This window comes from Anopheles aquasalis, chromosome 2 (genome assembly GCF_943734665.1).
Source record: "Anopheles aquasalis chromosome 2, idAnoAquaMG_Q_19, whole genome shotgun sequence".
Classification (NCBI taxonomy): Eukaryota; Metazoa; Arthropoda; class Insecta; order Diptera; family Culicidae; genus Anopheles; species Anopheles aquasalis.
The window spans coordinates 51,929,191-51,951,764 of record NC_064877.1 but is presented as its reverse complement, the minus strand read 5'-3'; the positions used below and the strand labels follow the sequence as shown (position 1 = coordinate 51,951,764).

Sequence of the window (22,574 nt, the reverse complement as noted above, 5' to 3'; positions counted from 1 at the left end):
TACAACTTTTGAAGAATATTTGATATAGTTTTGAGCAACATTCATGTACAAACTATTCCATGGCATCAAATTTTGGTAGGCGTGTCGACGAAAAGTTACTTTTTACGGTGTCCATCGTAGCGACATGACGGATCATCTGAAACATACAAATCGATATTCGTTAGAAAGGTTATAAGTTTATCTAGGTAGCCCGGAGAGGTTTTGTTGATATTCCAATTTTTCGATTTTTGCCAGATTTTTGAAGTTGAAAAAGTGATGCTTTTTGCGATTCTGCCAAAAAAAAACGAGCTTTACAGAATTGTTTTAAAAAAAGTATAAACAATTTTAATGATCTCTCGACGGAGTTACCTGGCAAAAAGTGTGCAGATTATGTGTTAAAAATTTCAAATCGATCGGCCCAGTAGTTTATATGGTACGATGGACACCGACTTTGAAAACGTTGGTTTTTGAGGAACGCTGTTCAAAGTAGCGGGCTGCATGGAGCAGCCCAATATCACAATAATTATCATTTAAAGTCACTAAGGAGAAATCAGAATTTTATATGTTTAAACATGATATAGAATTAAGGAGCGGAAACTATAATGTCAAAGCAATCATTGTATCGCTTGGGATAGGAGCATGAGTTCGGAACAATTTAAGCCAAATGTGTCTAATGGTAATGTGTAAACGTATATTTCAACCTCCTGTCGTCTCTGATGATAGTAATGGAAACAAATGTTTATTTTGATTCAATTAATGTCCTTCATTCATATCATTGTTCAATCTTTCGCTCGTGGATAAAATGTACATTAGAGCACGCTACGCTTCACGCCTATTAATCCATTTTCAAACTGCCCAAAACCATTTAGCCAAGAACAGTTGAGTCTCTTGTGTCTTTTTGCTTTGTGTTGTTATACTTTCTTGTGTTCTTCGGCCATCGACGTTTTTGACGTATCATTTCAACTGATTCCAGAAAACACCCTGCTGCTTAAACATCATTTTTCTATCGGTCATCAGTGAGGTCCACATACTACATTTCATGCTAAACCCTCGTCTCCTACAGCGAACAAAGAGGATTATAATCTAATCACTCTCATTATCGAATTAGATGTACAACTGCGAAAAGTGCAACGTTGAATTTGCCATCCAGGGGGAAAATGCACCCTCTTGTTTGCCACTATGTAAAATCTGGTACGAGTATTGCTGCGAAAGAACAGTCATACATCCAAACACATACTTAGATAAAAGAACCTCTCCAGTTTCACCCTACAGCCGCGAAAGAAAAGCAAAGAAGATTAGTGGAATTTCATCATCGAGATTTGCAAGTAGCCCCGTCGACACTCCTCAGAAAATTCCCTTTCAGTGCTGATCTTCTAAACGAAGTCCCTGGCAGGTTTATCATTACGCTGGACAACAATTGCTAGACAAGAGGGGGAAAACTTAACTTGGCAACTGCAAGAAATAGTAAATAGACAAGGAAATAGACCCAAGTGAGGAAACCAATGCTTTTCCTTTCTTTTCATAGCAAAACTGCCGCCATTTCCTTAATCAATTTTTCTTCTGCATCTTTCATTCTTCACTAACCTACAAAGAGGAAAAGTGTCCCGCTATTTTTTTTATTCGTAAAACAGCCCCTGCCTCAGATGCTATGAGCATGGTTCACTGATCTACGCTAGGGGAGCGTAACAATGAGTTTGAGGACTTCAGATAAAAAATATGGCAACAATAACAATAATAGTCACAAACGGCTGCACACCATTCGGAAACAATTAACCAAATTATCACACCCATTCGTCAGTGACACGTGTCGGTCTGCCAGTGCCACGCTTAGAAACTGTTGCAGACGCGACGGAACGAAAGATGACGATTATTGTTACGGTATTGGTCAACTTCGACTGACCGGTGGAGATTAGGTGTAACCCTTGCAATTGTTGCAATATGTTTAAATATTTGAACCGTGGGACCATTAAGCTCCGTGCATCAACATCAAAGTAGAGAAAATAAGTTGGACGAGATTTGACTCGCTTACGGCGGCACATCCTCAATATAGTGCTAATCTATCGTTGTGACAATGACACGATAAAACTAACTTAAGTGATGAATGAGTACAAAGCACGTGTTTCTTTAATTCAACAATCAAGTAAAGCATGCCAGTTTATTCAATCAATTCCACTGTCATCTCTCACTCCTTCTGAAACGGAATTGAATAAACCATTCAGTGCATTTTCAACCTAGAACTGCCACCAAAAATGTAAAGCGTCCGTTTGGATTTTTTTTCAATGTTCTCCAACTCTATGGGAGTCAGTTGCTGTTTTACGTACCTGACATTGGATGGATTTTAAAAACTTCTTTGTAAAATATTTCTCTGGGTGATTTTGTATAGACACGATTCCACTATCGGTAAAAAGGCGTTTTATTTATTTGGTGTTCATTTTCACTTCACAAAATTATAGTACCAATATTGAATTTGCAGTAGAACATGAGATATTAAGTAAAACAGCATTTACGAGTAATACGAAAGAAATAATTATATAAAAAACACAAAACTAACTGATTGAAATCTATCACCACAAACCCGATTCTGAAATTTGTAGAATGTCGTCCATTTTCGTTCAGTTGATATTAGCACTATACACTGTAATATCCTAGTTTCGATAAACAACTAGTTACTAAGAATGAATCACAGCAAAGCGCAACGACAAAATAATAATTAACGGATGAAGTCTATTTTTTGTATGGTATATTTGCAATATGTTAACAATAATTTGGAAGCGTGTCAGTTTCGTGTTGTTTGAATTTCCGATTAGTAAAGCTTATCCATGTATTTAGTCGAAAAACTTTTAAAATCATTTTTAAAGAATAATTCAATTCGCTCGCTCATCTGAACGGGACCTCCGTAGCCAGCCTAACTTGTTTTAATTGAATGTGCAAAAACTAAACATGCAAACAAAGAGATTTTTAATATTGAGCTCGTAAGAAATCTGCGAAACCATTTTTTGAGTTAAGATTGGATTGTGATTCGATGATATCATAACTTTTCAAACAAATGCCCTTTTCTCAGCATCTCATAAAGAACCTTAACGTGACTGCATATTTACTTGCGTCGTTACTCGCTAATAAAAACCAGCATTGTCTTATCGTCTGCTAGTCTACAAAATAAGACACAAGATTCGGTTCTTCTTAGCCATATCCGAGGATTTATACTCTTCCAGCAGCTGTGATGCACGACGTAGCGTCAAAAACCGCAAAATGCGCCATTGTAGTAATGATATAAAATCGGTGTACATGAAAAAAGACGTAAACAGAGCGAGACATAAGTAAAATGGTATTTGTATAAAGAACTAATCGGTTCTAATCTATCTTGATTCCTTATTTGTCATTGAAGAAGGAAACACTTTTTACGTTCACAAAATGAGGGATCAGATAAACTAAAAGCTCTTAAATACTCGCTACCTACCCAAATGATCATAATTGTGATTCACACTACACATGACATGTTTGTCATTCTTTAGAAACTCACCTGAACGTTAAAGTCTCGGCTAACTACAGTTCGGGCGTTCGGGTTCTCGTGTATCATCGCCACCAGAGTTGGGTAAGTTATCACATCGAACTGTCTTGGAAGTTTGGCTAAGCTTTTAATCACGTGCGAATACTGGTCCGAAGTTAATAAATCCTGCAAAAGTATAAATAATTGCGGAGAACGGACTAAACGCACTTTTCATGTAAATCTTGTTAGTTGTAAGCGTGGGTAATTTTCGATAGTATATGTTGCATGTGAATAAGTAAAACGAGTTTCAATTCACTAAGCCCCAATTATAAAAATAAAGAACGCGACACAACTCCACCAAAAAGAAATCGAAATATTTTTATTTCGAGACCACTCAATTTCCTACAGATTTATCAGCCAGATGGAATCAGATGAATGACGAAGCGCGTCACATCTGACATGGCGTATGTATAAACTACAGCTTAGCACAGACGGTTATACTGCCGCAAAATATCTAGAAACCCGGACCGCAACATCCAACAACAAATCTTATGCTTCATCATCCCCATAACTTTAGTTATAAATATTTCTAAAAATTTCACTCTAGAACGATTAGTTTATTACCAACAAAAACAACAACAAAAACTAGGCAACACTTGATGTTAATCATCGAGCCAAAGCAATAACTACCTGAATTCCAATATGGAGCGGTTTTTTAGTAGTATACTGTTCTGTGCCTAATGCAGTTGAGCACTTTATCCATTTACCGATACTTTATGACTACATAAAAAAGTTTTGTTTGGAGAAGAACTATTTAAGGTTCTCAATATTATATCCAACATTTTAATACCCAAAAATCGTTTTTAATGTATATCAGAACAGCAGAGAAAAATATTTAACTAATAAACTATGGTATTGTGAAAAAAAACTAGCGAAAGCTACTACTATATAACGCGCATTGATAAACTCATTTGCCATAGCGATGACCACTATTGCGATGCAGACACAGTAAAAGGAGATCCAGCAAAAGAAGAAACGTACCGCATCAGCCAACCCATTGGCGGCATTCGCTAGGAAACATTTGGTAAAACGAACGACAGATAATAATACGTTTTGTTATGGCGATATGCGCAGCTTGCCGTCTGGTTCCATGGACTGGAAATTTTGACGGAGATCGGAATATAAAGATATGCCTCGCAGAGAAGGTATCCGAAGACAATGGCAGTCTTCGCCCTGACGCCTTCGGTTGAAAGATGTAACACAGAATAGAGCGCGTTAACAGAGCGGGCATAACAAGAACACCCGATCGAAGCGTTAGCTTGGGGATCCGTTTACCAGAGTTGGACGGCCTCTGGTCAGGAACTAAGGAAACCAAACTTAAAGTTAACTGAAAAAAATGGCTGCTCAATGCCAAAAAGAAGAATCACTCTTTGCGTGATCACGATAATCATAGAGCGAAGGAAAATGAATAAAAGAAGTGAGTAAGCTTGAAAGCAAAACATCATGCATGGCGCATAACAAAAAAGATGCACGATATGTTAAAGTTAGGTTAAGCAATAGTGAGTGTAGCTCGGAGGAACAGAACCCACGAGTCATAAAACTAATTTAGATCAAGAAAATTATTGCGGCACCTAAAAGACTAATGGAAACCAATGGCAGAAGATAAAACGTGATAGGTTGTAGAATAACCTTAGTCCCGCGAGTTTGTCCATTAGACATTTTTGGCCCTTTGGTTTGGGCTGTCAACAAATGATTTTCTCGTAGCTTTTTGTCTTGTGAAGAAACTTTGGAAGTGATTTGGGTGATTAACAAAATGAACATCAATACATAAATAACTGCAACTTGCATATCATAGCCCCAAAACCCCCGCAACCTCTCTGGCCAAACATTGGCGTTTCAAAATGATCACAGTTGCTACCTTTCACAGTGGAATACAGGCTATTTGGAATTCTATGTGCAAAAGCAGCTGAATATGAATCGTGTACAATGGCAGTTACCTTACCTGGTTCATTTTACTATTGGCACAGAAAAAACCTAAAGCTGCTGTTAAGTCGATTATCACAGTCTGTGTTTCACTTTTGATGTCCGCCTTTGGGGCACAGTATTTCAACAGTATACTGATGACATCAAGGAACTTGAGAGTCACGGTTTGATCCATTAATACTGCCTGTAATGAAAAGCCATATTTGGACACACAGAACAGAAAATGAGAATACAGTAATTCGAAAAAAATCGCTACACTTATTCCTATTCTTAAAGCGATATAAATAATGTATAAACGATATATCGTTGTACTTTTATTACACTTACAATCGGATCTAATTAATTACTATTTTATTCGGCGTCGGCGTACGGTTCTAGCAAGGAATAAAATATATTTATACTCCATGAAATCACGAACTCAGAAGCATCTATCGAGTGTTGTAGTGAATGCTACTGAATAAGCAGGTCAAATCAATCAAACGATACCCTGATATAAACCGCAAATATTTTCATTCCGGAAATACGGAGCTAATGAAAAGAGTCACTCGAAGCAAATGAATTGAAGTGTTATCAAACGACACACTTGAAATCATCGATTTTCCATGTAGATTTAAGCCCTTGAGCCGATAGCAGCATAACTTTGGTATTTGAATTTTAAGTCATTATTGTTCCTTCAACTCAATAGTCCTAACGTTGTGTTATCATGATCATGGTAAAAATAGGAATATGATAGGATGCACGTGCCAATTTATCAGATTCGCACTATTTTTTGGAGGGAATAGATAATTCATTAAGTCATTCGGCAAAAGGAAAATAAGGGTTTTTATTGCCTTTTCGTGACTGATGGCAAGGTGCATCACACAAAACAGTTAAAATAAACGGAAACAATAAAATCACGCCATGAAATGAACGTGCACAGTAATGAAACCAGACAGATTTGGTTGGCCACGTCTTCAAATTCCTACTACTTACCTGGAACGCTTTTATGTCCAGGTTGGCAAAGTTCACCAGAAGATTAAACGCAGCCGCTGCTAGAGATGTGGTTCTTGGAGGAATGCTTTCACCTGCGAAAAGAGAAGAAGAGAGGCACGAGTTAGTGAATTTGAGGAGTACTCCGAACCACAAAATGTAACGGTTCCTCTCATCTACGTAGATATAGTATGGACAACGCGAAGTGAAAAAAGCGTTTCATGGTTAACCACATTTCGAGGCATTTCTTTCCGGAAAGCAAAGGAAGCCAAACGCGTATGGATGCTACCAACGATCACAACGTGGCGCAACTCTTTGGTTCGTGATGTTAGGTATTATCTATTAATTAAATGAAGCCATTTCCGGTCCTGCAGCGGCGAACTAACAAATACATGTGAGCGTAAATGGTTAGCAGTTTAATGATATATGGTTAACAACGGTTGAACATGATTATCTTGCGTATACGTAAAACCCAAAATATGAAATCTGATGTGTGGTTACCGGCAGTAAAAATAAGACGTTGGCAGTAGATTGATAAATTAGGGACAATAAGGGATTCTCACGTATTTGGCTTCTGGTGAAAATTGTTTCTGATAGAAAACTTACCGATAGGCACGATTGCCGAGTACAATAAAGACACTGTACCGAACAGTTCCGTGCACTGAGCTGTATGTAACAATTTAGTAGTGTCGGGCCCTGTGAACGAGAATTATAAACATATAAGCAACATTTAAGAACGATACACTCCGTACACTATCACAGAATGCAGTGCTTTCAAACATAACTTAGTCATACCTTGAGGACAGATTTCAATCAGCTTTGTCAAAAGACCTAACGACGCAAGTAACGTAAGAACAAGACTTGTCTGATTCTCGATCGATTCCTGTACGTTACTAATAGGCTTCACTAACGTTTCTACTAGTCCCGTCGCAACAATGTAGCTATACAGAGATATAACAAACAGAATAAGTCTAATTAATTATATTCCATTTATAGAACTAATACAAGTATAACAACACGATTCCAAACGGTAGTAACATGGGCAACAGGATTCATTTCCAGACTGATCGTTTTTTTTTCAATATATTCACATTCAAATGACCAAATGATAAAACCCATGTGCAATTATACTACCACGATGATTTGTATGAAGAATGGTGCGAATAATTGGTTCTCTTTTGCCATTTACAGACAATCTGACGGTGACAATCTTATCTTAGTCGAGCTTTTCAGTATGTAGCGAAGAAAAAAATGTCACGAAAATAATTCAACAGGGGTGATGCTAGTTGAACTTTAGAGTTTCAAACGATGACACAAAATCACTTCCAACGAGATGTTAATAGGGGAACATGTTTATGCTTTCCGCTGTATAGTACGAGGGTAAAGTGCGTAAATCGTAAGGGTTAGACGGGCGCATAGCCACAGAAATGACGGTTGACACTTGACAGTGCCCAGCTAATACGCAGAACTGTGCAAACATAGATTCTGGGGAAAACAGCAAACCATGTGCCCCTGTCTCAAACTGAGCAAGATATCCCAGGCGAGTTATATAGAGCTACCGTAAAGTAAAGTACGCGTGGGTAGCTGTCAGCTGCAATCAAGTGTAACAAGAGGATTGCAAACAGCATAATCAGTTGTGAAGAATTAACATATGACATAGGTAAACAAAAACAGCTTTATTTGCGCACTGCCCTTTGAGACGCGGTCGGGTATGCTGACACATCGGGTGAAGAACTATAGAAAAATATACTATAATTTCATCCAACTTAACTAAAGACCGTGTCATATGTTCTTGTAAATGTAGAAGTACAAGGTTCATAAAATTCTACTTTAATGGCTAATAGAACCTTGCGTTCTACTATTCCCGTATCCTTGTAAATTTTCGCTCTTAGAATTCATTACAGTTATGGATTCCACGATAGAATAAGGAGATAATATTAACAACGACTAACATTGACATTCTCTTCTTTCGTGCACAGACTCATTTTGATCTCTCGCATAATATAGAGGATGCTTGAGATATTTGAATAAAAAGGGTACTCCGCTTTCTAATACATCCTTCAGTATCACATCTCACGACGAACTGTTTTGTTTTAAATAAAAAGGTGCTTGCACGAATTGCTTCCGACATTGTATCTTTTTATGAAGGAGAAACACTCAACCCCTTCGCAATGACCAAATGTAAACATAAGATACCCAAACTGAGGAAGGACCGGGCCCAGTCCAACATCGTTGTTTGTTTTGGTAAAGGTTTAAAGCAAACCCATAATTTGTATGCAAAAATGTATCCGCAAGATTATCGTTTACTGCCATGTTAAAAACAAGTCTTTAATTTGATATTTGTCTTTGTATAAAGCGGTTTTGTTTCTATTTATAGGGGCTTTATTTGCAATGTTCGGGTAACACATACAAAAAGTAAGCGAAGAAAATTTCATTGTAATTTAGAATAGAAATCCAAATATCGATAAAATCGTTTCAATTTCAATAAATAAAGTGTGTACATCTGAAGAACACTGTAAAATATAGAAACCATTAAATATGATAGCGGTAGCTCACAGGTAACAGCAGTTAAATGTTGATATTTATACACTACACGATCAGCCAAGTTGCATTTCCATTTTAATGTTTTTTGTATATATCAAGACGGACGATCCTTATATTTCATTTTTTTTCTTTATTACTATTTATAGCTAATCAAGGGCGCGATATTATATCATTGGAAAGTTCTAAAGCAAGTAAACCAATTATTGGTTCGTGATTGCTGGAATAACATAGGCCAAATAAAATTCTGTTCGCGGGATGAAAATTGTGAAATTTCAATTAGTGGTCCCAGATAAAGGCAAATATTTGAACTGATGTTCAGTTTTTCGCTCCGGTAAACCTCAAGGCTCTATCACCAACCTGAACCAACCGTAAGCGAGCCAAACGATTTTCCATCAGGATTCCATAGGGCCATTTTCCTCAGGGGATACTCTACACAGGGGGGAAGAGCTTCCAATGTCGCAAACGATGCGTTGTCGAGAAGGATTCTAGTGTAAACACGGTTGTAGACGTAAGAAATCATCGCATATCGCGTAAATCTCGATCTTGCTGCTGAACTCCACCACTAGGCGAGCTGATAACACTTGCCGTTGAGTACGTTTTATGGTTGCCATGCTAGAATGCTAATGATGTTCACGTGCTCTAGCAAAACGTGTATATCGCTGAAATGATATCGAATGAATCATTTTCCCTAACGCGTGAGATTCTTTAACTAAATGCAAACATAGTCACACTTCTCCATTTGTTTCGATCACCATACCATTTGTTATTCTAGTTAAACTTAGATACATAGGCTCATAGATAATAATACTGTAGCATTCAAGACTATTTTATAATTTTAGGATTTCGCACTAAACAAAAGGCACATTTTGGGTGATTACAACTAACTTTTTAAGAATATTTGATTGTATTTGATTTGTGGCAGAGTTTTTAGAAACTACGTCCAGAAAAATGCTTTTTTTTAAATCGTTATTATACGACGGATGATATGATACGACGATGATACGACAGATAGCGACATTCGAAACGTAGATTTTGGAAAAAGTTAGTCAGTGATTGGTTCGTCAGTCAGTGGTTCAGCACAGCTCAAGAATCAATGGCGTCAGAATCGTCTATCGTTTGTTACATTAATCGGGCCTAAATGCACAGCATGCAATCACACACCATCCGGAGGTGTCGAATTTCAATAAAGCCATCAACATGATCATCAGCTACATCTCTTTCATTCGCGTGGACCTCCGCCCGTCTGTCGAAAAATTTGATTATATCGTTAAAACAGATGAGACACTATCTGACCCAAAATATGAAAAAAGAAAAGTTAGACGGAACAGCACGACGAGGCCACTGGGGAGCGGACAAGGTGATTATCGTCTCCTAATGTGAAAATAAAAGATTGCCCAGCCCACCAGGGGGTAGGTTATACATCCTAGTCGCATTGTTCATTGTCACCATAGGGTAACTCCGATATTGATAGCAGCAAGATCAGGCCCATGTTCAGAGGCATTAAGCATGACTAATTCCACTGAAGGACTCCATAAGCGCAACCAAAGCACAGCATGTTTCAATAACAGCAGCGACGGGAAGCGAGTAATATCACGCGGAGATCTTGCCAACCACAAACCCAGCGGGTGACTCTTCTTACGATTGACCGCATTCTGGCGTCCGGAAATATGTGGATTATGAGATTGAAAGAATAGAGTTCCACTTACTGCTCATAATAATAAAAACAGGAATATTGAAAAAATACAGTGTTGTGCACTTTATGAACCATAAGTTGATTCGGTTATGATTGGCTCAGCGTGAAGACATAATCTTGTAAATGGACTAACCGCGCAACACACGCGAGACCCGTTTCAGGAAAACAAACAAGGACCCATCCGATTTTGGTTTGGCTAGTTTTAATTCTAGGAGCCTCCCATTTTGCAAAAACTGCAAACAAAAATAGTGAAGCCGCAGGGAAGTTCACTGGAATTTCGTTTTTATGTAGATGACGATAAACCTGAAACTTTTTTATTCTGTTTTATGTGTTATGACGAATGGAGAGAATTAAACATATAAGATTTTATAGAAACAAACCTTTACATCGTTTAGCAACTTTTGCCAAAGAAGCACGCAAAGCAGTGCCGGGACAGATTAATTTCATGGAATGTGCATTACGAGATAGAAAAAGGACTTTTAGTTGGAAAATCTGGACGGAGGTTTTAGTCCTGTTAAATAAGAGAGCCGCTTTTAATAATTAATAAATTGCTGAGTGGAAGAGGTTACCATTCATTACATCACAATAATTGATAGCTAAATAAGCCTTTATTCTGATTGCAGACAGTTCATACTTGGAACAGCTACTCGGAATGTTGATGTTATAATCAACCAACTACTTGGAACTAACTGCGCTATTGCAGTTGGTATCAGTAGCCTTCTAAAAGCATCAAATTGCAAACGAGTACCAAACCTTCACCAAACACCAACAGAGTGCAACATATGCAAAACCTAAACCCTAGCGACATATGCAAACAAAAGATAGGGAAGAGTAACACATCAAACGGCTTCAGCGCGGTATGAGAAGGGTGGTTTTTAAAGGAGGAAACTCACTCTACGCAATCCCCACTATCTGAATGCGCGTACGTGAGCAATTCGACCCTTTCTCTAATTCGAGATTTTCGTACTCCAGGCAACTACTTTTTGTGATGATGTAGTTTATGGAAGGGTTTCGCATAATATCATTCCAAAGAGAACCCAGGGTGCGCGATATTTTCGACTCCGTGACATCTCAAAGGGGTTTGAGTAAGTCAGTGCATGCTAATGCCTCTGAACCGGAGGCAAAAAAAGGGACGGCGGCCGCTAGTTGATCATTTTCAAAACGATAATTTAAGTATAATATAATTAACATCTTGCCGCTGAAAGTGACCTCAAAAAGGATGAATGAACATGAAATGGAGCAAAAGAACATGGTCACGAGACCCTTGATTTTTGTTAAATGAATAATCCCTCTGACAGCGAGTGAAACAATCGATCGATCACTTTGGCTGTGATAAAATATTTCAAGTTTAGGAATCATGAACCAACAAATAATTTTGGATAACTTTGAAAAAAGTTTTAAATGGAAATATAGACATTACTCCTTGGTGAGTTGGCCCCTTTGGCAAGGAAATAAGATTAAAAACGATCGAACAATACACAGGAAAAAAAGTCAAAAGGAATCATGCAAAATTTTGAGAAAATGATTTATGAAGGAACCCATTTTGGCGAAATGAAGCAATTCAAACTATCCAATGATAAACCGATTGTCGATTGTAATCAAATCTTTCCACGCCACAGCAAGCATAGGTTCAATTTTACAACATTCTTAATATGAAATTTAATAAATAATCTGAAAAGTTAATCTTACTTACACCGTGTCCTCATACACGTTTTTGTGACATATATTCTCATACACGTTATCACACACTCATACATATATTCTCATACACGTTTTTGTTGGACGATTTTGGTATGTTCACAGCACCTAGTTCAAATATCAACATTGTTTTCTCAAATTGTAGTGTTTACTAAACATTTTGGCTGTTGGATTGAATTACTGACTCTTTGAATTACAAAAAAAGATCGGGACGAAAGCGGTCGGCTAGTACTGAAAAAGTGATCAAGACCGTTCGGGAACGTATCCGACGTTGTCCTCAACGTTCGACACGAAAAAGGGCTACAGATTTGAAAGTTTTGATGTCAACTACGTATAACTTTTTTAAATAGGAGCTAGAATGTAATGTTTATGAAAAATTGAAAGTTCACGTACTTTCGGAAGCTATCCAACAAAAAATAAATGAAACAGCAACTCTTCTTGCAACGCGGCACGCTGGTCACTATTTGTGTTCTCTGATGAAAAGCTATTTGTTTTAGAGCAAAGTTGTGGTGTCCAAAACGATAGATTGTGGTCCAAAAACATTAAGGATGTAACAGATCACCAAAAAAACATCCCCAGGTTTTCAAAATGAGACTAGTGGGATCGTTTAGGGTGGTATTCGCCGGCACGGCAAATTACCTCTATTTTTTATCGAAAAAAGCGGATAAATTTACCCAACGTCTTATTAAAGATATCTTATGAAAAAAATAGTGAAATCTAGCGTGGAAAGATTATGCGGGAATGAAAATTATGTGTTCCGGCATGATGGAGCGCTCTTGCAGGAGCATTTTTTGTTTCAAAACTGGTGCAGGGACAATTTAACCAGATTTCTAGAGAAGAATAAATGGCCTGCCAGTTCACCAGATCTTAACCTACTGGACTTTATCGCATGTTTATATAATTATTGAACCTAGACGAACAAAAATTGTCCAATTTTATTCAGTTTGAAGCAACGATCCCAAAAACATGGCAAGAAATGTCTAGGAAAGTCGTCCGTGCCACGTGCGTTGGACTTTCGAAGCGATTGAAGCTCGTAAAAAAGGATGGGAGAGGGGTAATTACGAAAAATATTTTTTAATTGATCAGTATAAGTTTCTCATTAAAAAACCACTCTGATGATAGAAATTGGTCCACCCGTTACGAAATTAAAAATGATTGAATTTGTATGAGAATATATTGGACACGGTGTAAATCTCATACTAAATCGAAGGAAGCGGGAAAATTTTCCAGGATCCGTTTAAAATAATACGATAATAATCTAATGACGAGTTGACCGCCATCAACTATCAATAAAGAATAGATCTCTAGGAAATATGCTACCAGCTCTTGTTGAAGAGCTTTAAAAATGCCCTTTTAACCAGCCTGCCGATTAGAGTTCCATTAATATCTCCAATGCAAGAGCGAGACACTTGACGAGATATGGTCGCGGTTGGTGTGCATCAGTGGCAAAAGAGCGTATTTTATGAAATTTGGCGGAAAAAGGAAAAAACGACATTCATTTCGTCCATCCATTACCGAGGCGAAGAGTACCTGGTTTTCTGGGCTATGTGTGTATGCAAACAAATGTTTTCATCGCTCCATGGTTTAATGGTTATGTTACAACCTTCCCCCAGCCTTTTCGTATATCTCCTGCACTAGCCAAACATCAGGGGCATCATCATTATCGTCATCATTCTTCTCATTTCACAAGCAGCATAAATTGGACGTGATGAAAGGGCAGTTTCTTCATCCGCCTTTCTTCGCGAGTGTGCCATCCCGTAAAACTGTCAGCTGGTTCCGTAAAGTAACCGTATCTGATTGCTAAAATCGATTGGAAGTGCATCAGTGTATTGCACTCTTAGTATGCAGTTTATAAACATTTTCAATATTGCATTTTTTATTCATTTTAGGACATTTTGAAGGACAACGAGAGTTCAATTCACAAAACTATTTCTTAAAAATGTATTATAACATTCCAAAAAACTCGACGGGAGTATTGTAAAAGTGTTTAAAAAAAATTTGTTGAAATTTTAGGCTGAAAAATTTTAACATACTCGTTCGTCCTTATACATTTTCAAAATAGCTATTATGAAAAATTTAGAGATTTTTCAATAAAAGTAGTGTTTCTTTAATTCCTATGTAAGTCAGATACAGATCATGCTAATCAAAAGTTCAATTTGTCTTATCTTAAGAAAATATTAACCGAACCTTCAAAACTATTGATGATTATTGCTTCTTTCATATCTTATTATCAAAGCACTATTCATATCTACTAGAGAATGAGGGAAGTGCCATGTGCCCGGGGTTAAAAATGTACCTCTAGTCTGGCAACATGTGTGGTCTACTGGCTGAACGAGCTCAACGTCTGTCTGTCTGTCAATTTTCAACATCCCTAGCCCATTCCGATCATCTCATGGTAAGAGCTATCTGCAATCAACCGTTACCATTGCCACCCGTGAAAGTCTTGGCGCATACGTGTTTTTCTTTCAAAACGCATGCATCAATCAACAACTTGTTGGAAATGCATTCCATATGGTTCCATTTTTTCCTATATGGTTTAATGTACTATATTCACTCCAACCTAAGTACCAGAGCTCATTGTGATTTGGTGTTTAACGAAAATGTAAATTATCAACGTGATGTGTATAAAACTCCCAGGGGCTGAGGCTGAGAGCGATGGAAACGGGGCCGTGTTACTGAAAAACCAATTCCAGTGTGTAAAGTAGTTCTTGTTATCACAAAAAACGCATACAACATCAGCTCAAAAGGAATAAACGCTGTATGTCGCTTTCTTCGTATTTTGTTTATTTCTAGGAAGAAATTTGCTTACCGGAACTCACTTATATTATGCTTATTGGCATTATGTATGCAAATCACTCTTATCTTCTTCAGATTATCGGGAAATTTTCAAAAATTTGCTCAGAATATACAGCATATACAATGACAAGGGAAGACGGAGCAGGGTACGCATTCTGCAACTCCAGATAATCTCATAGTCTGACCGCTAGAACGCCACAGAATCTGCTGGTATGGCCGAAATTAAATAAATGTATTTGTATGTTACACAAAAACACACCCATAAAAATTAATTACTTGTATAAACGGTTCAATAATTATGAATAACATCTCAACTATTGACGAACAATGATAATTTTCAAAGCATTGTATGTATGCGAACAAAGATGTTTTTAATAAGTAACAACCGATCACCGTCTTTATTTCGATGCGGGGCGGGAATCCTTCATAGGCACCGTCAAGGGGGCGAGAGCTCCTAGCCGGTAGTGTGGAATTTCCGGTCTCTGGGGAGTTGTCCCCCCTTCGGATCACCTGTTCGGTTTTACCTTCCAATGAGAAGCTGGACCGATCACCGTCTCACACAACTCCATACTCAAATAAATAGTTTTGTACGAGAGGAAAATATGATCCAAAATGCTAGAATATACACCGTGTCCAATATATTCTCATACTCTTTTTTGCTGGACGATTTTGGTATGTCCACAGCACCTAGTTCAAGTATCGATATTGTTTTCTCAAATTTTAGTGTTTACTTAACGTTTTAACAGTTGGATTATTCTGTTTTATGTTGGGAGTCAGATTTTAGGTACGATGAAACCATACATCCATTGTGCCTTTTCTTTGCATTGTGCGAGACTTGTATTCTCAGATGAAGAGCAATTTTTCTACAGCAAAGTTGTAATGTCCAAAACGATGGATTGTGGCCAAGAATGTATGAGATAACCAATAAAACATCGTAGCGCAAGCGTATCAAGTTACCACTACTTTTGAATGAAAGATGCAAAAAAATAACTGAACGTATTATAAAACAGATAGTTCAGAGAAAGTGGTGAAACATAGCTTGGAAACATTATACGGGACGACAATGATGCGTTCCAATAAGATGGGGCGCCCTTATAGGAGCGATTTTGGTTCAAAACTGGTGCAGGGACAATTTAACCAGATTTCTAGAGAAGAATAAGTGGCCTGCCAGTTCACCAGATCTTAACCCACTGGACTTTATCGTATGTTTATACAATTATTGAACCTAAACGAAGAAAAATTGTCCAATTTTATTCAGTTTGAAGCAACGATCCCAAAAACATGGCAGGAAATGTCTAGGAAAGTCGTCCGTGCCATCTGCGTTGGACTTTCGAAGCGATTGAAGCTCGTAAAAAAGGATGGGAGGGGGGTAATTCCGAAACATATTTTGTAATTGATCATTATAAGTTTCTCATTAAAAAAACACTCTGATGATAGAAATTGGTCCACCCGTTACGAAAATAAAAATGATTGAATTTGTATGAGAATATATTGGACACGGTGTACTTTCCTATAATGAGCCACACATTCTAATCGATCAGCTAGACGACAGCGAGAATGTCTAGAAGAGAATTTGCAAACTTGTATACTCCATGCAATAAAACATAGCTAGGATATAAGCACAACTGGTTTGTGTCCTAGCCTTTTCTTTTTTGTATGTTTGTGTTTTTTTTGTTTGTACTTAACAAATTCGCAAACTCTCGTGTATTTGTATGTTCTGAGCACGCACAAATGCAACGTAAAATAATTAGCACAACAAATAAATTTCACATTCCCACTTACCTTAGAAGATCAGGAAGACGTTCGGCAACCTTTGGGTGTGTCGTCTGCTTCTGCGAAGAATTACACGGCACAAGAGCCACCGTACACGCTAGTATGAGCTCCGTTGATAATTCCACAGGAAACATGGGGATCTTCTCCTCGGGCAACTTCTCATTTCCATCCGATCATATTGTAGTTAAAAAAAGTAATCAACATATAACATTATACACATCGCCTCACCGGGATAAGCACCAAAAATGAAATGTCTAAGTCAAGGTCGCATTGTTATTTGGAAGCAACGTAGCAATGCTCGCAGTATTATAAAATTGTATTTAATGTTTAAGTAGATAAGCTAATATACATATAAAAAAGGGCATATTTAATGAAATATTGCGTGGTACTATTTAATGCAAAATAACATTGAATTATTATCGTATTTGGATAATTAAACAAACATTCGTGAACAATGTCTTAAATTGGATTGGAATGGTAACCCTCAACTAAATACAACTGCATCACTGCATAATGGCATCGAAAAGGTTTAATAATTATCATAATTTAATAAGCCAATAATTAGACATTATTGAGCAACTGGTGAAAAATAATTCATAGAAGTAAATTATACATTACAAGAAATATTGCATAAACAAAATTACCTTCATGGAACTTTGCAAAGCATCCAACAAAACCATGATAGAATTGCCCAGAATAGCGTGACGAGCAATTTGAGGGCATAAGGTACAGGCATTTCGAAATAATTGCACCGAAAGAACAACCGCTCTGAAAACGACCAAACAATAATTAATCTTCGCGTGTAATACTCATGTTTATACATCGTATCAGTAGATATTTTGTAGTATCTTATATGGATTACTTACTTTCGAGAAACGTCTGTACCCGGACATAAACCATTTTCAATTACATTGGCAATTGTGCCCAAACCATCTAGAAGCCACAAAGACTGAAAATCTGCCACTTCTGCTTTTGCAATTAATCGCAACAACTGGCCAATTGGTCTCTCTACTCCTAATGTTCCCGATCCACCTTTGGCGACAATCCCAAGCAAACGCTGCACTTGACTTTGCCTTCGAATTGATGGTGTCAAAGGGTTTAGTTCGGTCAGATACTCCTCGGCAGCGCTGGTCAGCTTTTGTCGCAGCCTTTTCACCCTTTTTCGATTAATTTTTCTCTTTCCTTCTGAACTACACATCACGCCGGTAAACGAACCTTCTCGCTCGCTGACACTGGATGTATTTTCATCATGATCGTCATTGCGCAACTCATCGATACTCCGGCTCGGTATCGTTGCAAGTTCCACGGCACGCTGACGAATTTGCTCTATATTTTCCTCGTGTCGTCGAGCAGATTCTTGTTGTTTTTGAATAATTTTTCGATGAAGCTCTTCTGTAGTAGCTAGTTTCAGTGCTTGAAGAGCCTGCAATCGCTCCTCTCGATCACGAGCCTTTTCACGCGCCAATGCCTGCCGTTGGCGTTCTTTTTGTTCCTGCATTTTACCAACGCGTTTTTCACGCTCACGCCGATTTTCGCTCATTTGCTGCAACTTCTTAAGTCGTTCTTGCTCGATTTCCAGCCGACGACGCTCAACAGCCGCTTCTTTTGCTGCTTTCTCTTCCGCCCTTTTCTGACGCTCTGTCTCAAGATCTTGCAACCGTCCTTCTTGTTCCTTCCACGATTCCATGAAATCCAACCGCTTGTTTTGCGCCTCCAAATTTTTAATAAACGCGATCTCCTTGAGCTTCTCTTCTTCATCGTGAGCTTTTTTTATTTTATCCTTTAAATACTGCGAACGATTTTCGGCTGCTCGTTGAAGTCTTTCTTCCATCCGTAGCCGCTTTGTTTCGATTAGGCACTGTTTAGCCGCTTTCACATCTTCGACACGTGCTAAAAGCTGTTGAATTTTTACTGCTTTCTCTTTTTGTAACGCTTGTCGCTTCTCCAAAGCACGTGTCTGCTTCGCTTGATACTTTTTCAATGTTTCGTGCAACGATCTACGCCGAGAAGGACTAGATAGTTTGGCGTGCAACTGCTGGGCGCGACCAGGGTGTCTGGCGACAATGGCCTTGAGAGTATCTAGAGTACGTGCTCTTTCTACCCAACTCATCTCGGCCAAGACAGCTTCGTAGCGCATTTCCAGGGTAATATCTTCATCGTTCTCTGCATTGTTAGGGTTAGCACTGTCACCTCCGGCCCCGTTTCCATGCGGCACATTACAACCATTCGATCGTTCAGTTCCACTTTCGGCTGTACCATCGGTATCCTCGAAATCGATTATCGCTTCACAGTCCGTTTCGTCGGTTTCAGTGTCGAAATCTATCTCTGCACGAAAATAAATACATTATTAAACAACAAAACCGATGGTTAGTTACATCCATTTTCAACTTACCAGTATTCTCCAGCTCACGAATCTGTGCCTCTAGGCTTTCTTGCTCCTCCAGCAGCTTTCGCTGATCTTCGTCGCTCTCCATATCGTATCGTTCCTGTTCTTCCTGCTCGTCACTTGTACTCTGACCCATGAGCTTTCTAAATTCCATCACCATTTGATTACTACCTTGTACATCCGATGTTTCTTGTAAACACGACGCATATAAACTCTCGATGGTTCTCGTTACCAAATTAGTTTGTATATTCATGTCCACCTTATTTAGTTGTTGTAAATGATGATCGTATTCCAAACAAGGCTCACCATCTCTTTGCACAAAGTTCTCTGTTTCCAACGAGTCATTCTTCTGTTGCTGTAGGACCTGCCTTTGCTTTTCGTTGCCTTTTGATTTTAATTTCTGATTGCGCAGAAATTCCTTGTGCAGGGTTTTAAGTTTTAGGCCCGTTAAATCTGACTTTTGGCGAGACACTGGTCCTTTATGAGGGGTACCCGACAGGTGCTGTCCAGTTTTAAGACTTGAATTACTTAATTGCGGCGTGAGCGATGATGGTTTATTCAGTTTTGATCCACCTGAAGCAATCGCCGAAAGCGGTTTATTGTTAATCTTCATCTGTGTCTTTGTCGAATTTTTTTGCTTTAAATTTGCGCCTGATGTAGTTTGCTCAACGGCACTTTCACTTGTGGTTGACGGATCATTCGATTGTTTCTCGGCCGTTTTCACCCCATCATCAATCGATCCATTAGTATTATGTTCGTTGAGCAGTGCGAGCGTAGGTAAGCTTGCGTAACCCGACGGTTGGTTAAAACGCGTCGTCCACAATAAACTAGATCGTCGTTTCGTTTTTACCGTGTACCACCCATCATTACTGCCCGTTTTTTCTGAATAGGGCCCTGTCCTGTTTAACAAAACTGGAATTGGAGGAGGTTTTCGTTCTGTTCCAGCAGTGTTAGTATTGAAAGTTCTTGAGCCCAAACATTCACTTGACCCAGCTTTCAATGTCGAGCTTGAGCTGTATACATCATCCTTTGAGCGATTATTCGACTGTGATAACTGCATCATTGATTTCCGCCTTGGATCAACGGCACTAAATGTCGATTGTTTCGATCGACCGACTGCTGAAACCTCAATCATCGTTTTCGAACGCATTCCCATCCGCGAATGGCTCGTTGTAATACTCTTCGAACCACCGAATGTGCAGGCCTTAGAATTGTCCTGTTGCTTAATGCCATTACGATTTCTAATTGAAGGTGGTATAAGAGATGGGAATGTTGCACCCTTTAATGGAGGATTCGTGGAACATTTGAAGGTACTGTGAACTAAAACTGAAGATGCGCCAGATTTTCTCACTATTGCTCCAGTTGTACTAGGACCCACCTGTACGGGTCGCGTTCTTGAATTTTGTACAGCGGATACCTTGCCTAGTGGTGGGCCCAAGGGCTTCGTTGCTGGTGGTGTCAATCGAACTGTTGCTGGTAATTTGGTCGTACCGCTTGACGAAAGTTTTGCTTGGGTTTGGCAAACCTTACGCGTCGTCGATTGAAGTACCTTGTGTTGTTGGTCTTGTGTAATCTTTTTTTCGTCGCTCTTTGGCGAAACTCCTGGTATGTTCTCCTCCAATGATATATCTTCGATTTTTAAATCATCACACAGCACAGCCGCGGTACTGCTGATGTGTTGCTGCCTAGAATACTTCTCTAAATACTCGACCAAAGTGAGATTCTCGTCTTCCAGATTCGTTTGCGTGTACTGATCGAGCTTAAGTATATAGGATTCAAATAAAGCGCCATTGCATTCAGTTGCTATATCGGATGGCTGGCCAAGACAATCCTTCGTATCACTTCGATTGTTCATTTTAACCGTTTGAGGAGCCTTTCGGTTCAAACTTTCCGTCGAAGAGTGGGCTTTCCGAGACCCGTGTTCTTCCATCATCAAACAAGGGCTATTTTTCCCAGAGAAGCTCGGGCTTGATTTTCCGGATACTCCTGGACTAGACATCTGCTTTCGAAATCCTGTAAAGATGGATTCAATGTCAATTCTGCGGCCATAAAAGGCTTATCGGAATACGCACGTGGAACTGGATTACTCTTGCGCACTTCCCATGCCAGTGAGAGTGGTCTCTGTGGCGACGGTGTTGCCTCATAATCCCAGGATACTTTAAACCACTCGGCTAGCGCTTTGAAGTCACGAATATAATTCTCAAGCACCAGTATTGCTTCCTTGCATGACGATAAATTCTCGTAACATTCCACAGTTTGATAAATTTCATTTACCTAGAAACATCGACGAAAATACGATCAGGCAATTAGCAAAAATGGAACGTTTCTAAGCGACAAAGCCATGTGGGCATACCGATCGCTGCAGGTTCCCGAACAGAAAAGCCCAATAACGAGCCTGCAGTTCTGACTTTTTATCTCGTCCTGTCGAAGCACTTCGCACTCTTGGTCCGGATTTACCAGGTGGTTTCTGGCGTTCGGATACATGGGGCGGTCTTTGTCGAATACCTATCGGTGGCCTTTTTGGAGGACTTCCTATTTTTACAAACAAAAATGTTAATCATGTCTAAAGTATTTTACAAACCAGCAATAGATAGCACTAAATAAAACCAGCTTTGGGCACTTACGGTGCGAATCGCCACCGACGTCCGACAGGTGGTAAAAGTTTTTCGCCTCTTTCCCCTCTTGATTGAAGAATTTTCGGTTTTCCATCGGTATCGTCATCCGATGAACTAGAAAATTAATTGCCCAACAATAAAAACTAGTTGTGTGTGGCGGAAGCGTCTTTGTTGAAAAAGCAAACTTTAATACGAGATTTGGTCCGTGCTACATTGGATTTGTTTACTAGATGAAAAGAACTCATGAAAAATCCTCTTAACCACTATTCGGTTCGTTTAACATGTAGATAACTTGGATTACACTTTGGACAGAAAATATAAATCAACGAGGTTAGTTAACTACAAAACAGATCAAACGGCCGTGCGAATATTGCCTCTTTTTATCAACTCGCCCACAATCGGTAATGGACTATTTTATTATGAGGATGAACATTTAGTTTAACGATTAGCCGTAAACCGTGATGGGCCCTGATACAATTTTTTGAAATACTCGTGCTAGGACCAAGCGGAAATCTGAATGGGCATAAGCAGAGAAAATAGATAAAGATCGCACTAAGCCAAGGCAAGTGAGTACACCGCATCAAGTCACACTATGTTCGCTACAGTGATGAAGAAAGCTAGCAGCTTCCACCAACTGTTCCACGCTGCAGG

The 22,574-nt window shown here is 38.8% G+C and overlaps 1 protein-coding gene across 2 annotated transcripts; it reads right to left on the bottom strand.

Annotated features, from left to right (window-relative positions):
• Positions 1 to 2,374: 2,374 nt before the first annotated feature.
• Positions 2,375 to 22,120, bottom strand: LOC126570406 (S phase cyclin A-associated protein in the endoplasmic reticulum). Of its 2 annotated transcripts, XM_050228144.1 has the most exons (13): positions 21,933 to 22,120; positions 21,662 to 21,840; positions 21,381 to 21,582; positions 19,315 to 21,321; positions 17,789 to 19,247; positions 17,567 to 17,690; positions 16,932 to 17,077; positions 7,214 to 7,359; positions 7,025 to 7,114; positions 6,422 to 6,513; positions 5,469 to 5,633; positions 3,500 to 3,652; positions 2,375 to 3,194 (listed from the first exon to the last, which is right to left on the bottom strand). In XM_050228144.1, the coding sequence occupies exons 1-13, from the start codon at positions 22,027 to 22,029 to the stop codon at positions 3,129 to 3,131; spliced, it is 4,926 nt and encodes a 1,641-aa protein (XP_050084101.1). In that variant the 5' UTR covers positions 22,030 to 22,120; the 3' UTR covers positions 2,375 to 3,128. The 2 variants fall into 2 exon arrangements, with proteins under 2 accessions (XP_050084101.1, XP_050084102.1); XM_050228145.1 differs by lacking the exons at positions 2,375 to 3,194; positions 3,500 to 3,652; positions 5,469 to 5,633; ... (1 more) ...; positions 7,025 to 7,114; positions 7,214 to 7,359 and adding an exon at positions 9,543 to 9,621.
• Positions 22,121 to 22,574: the final 454 nt, after the last annotated feature.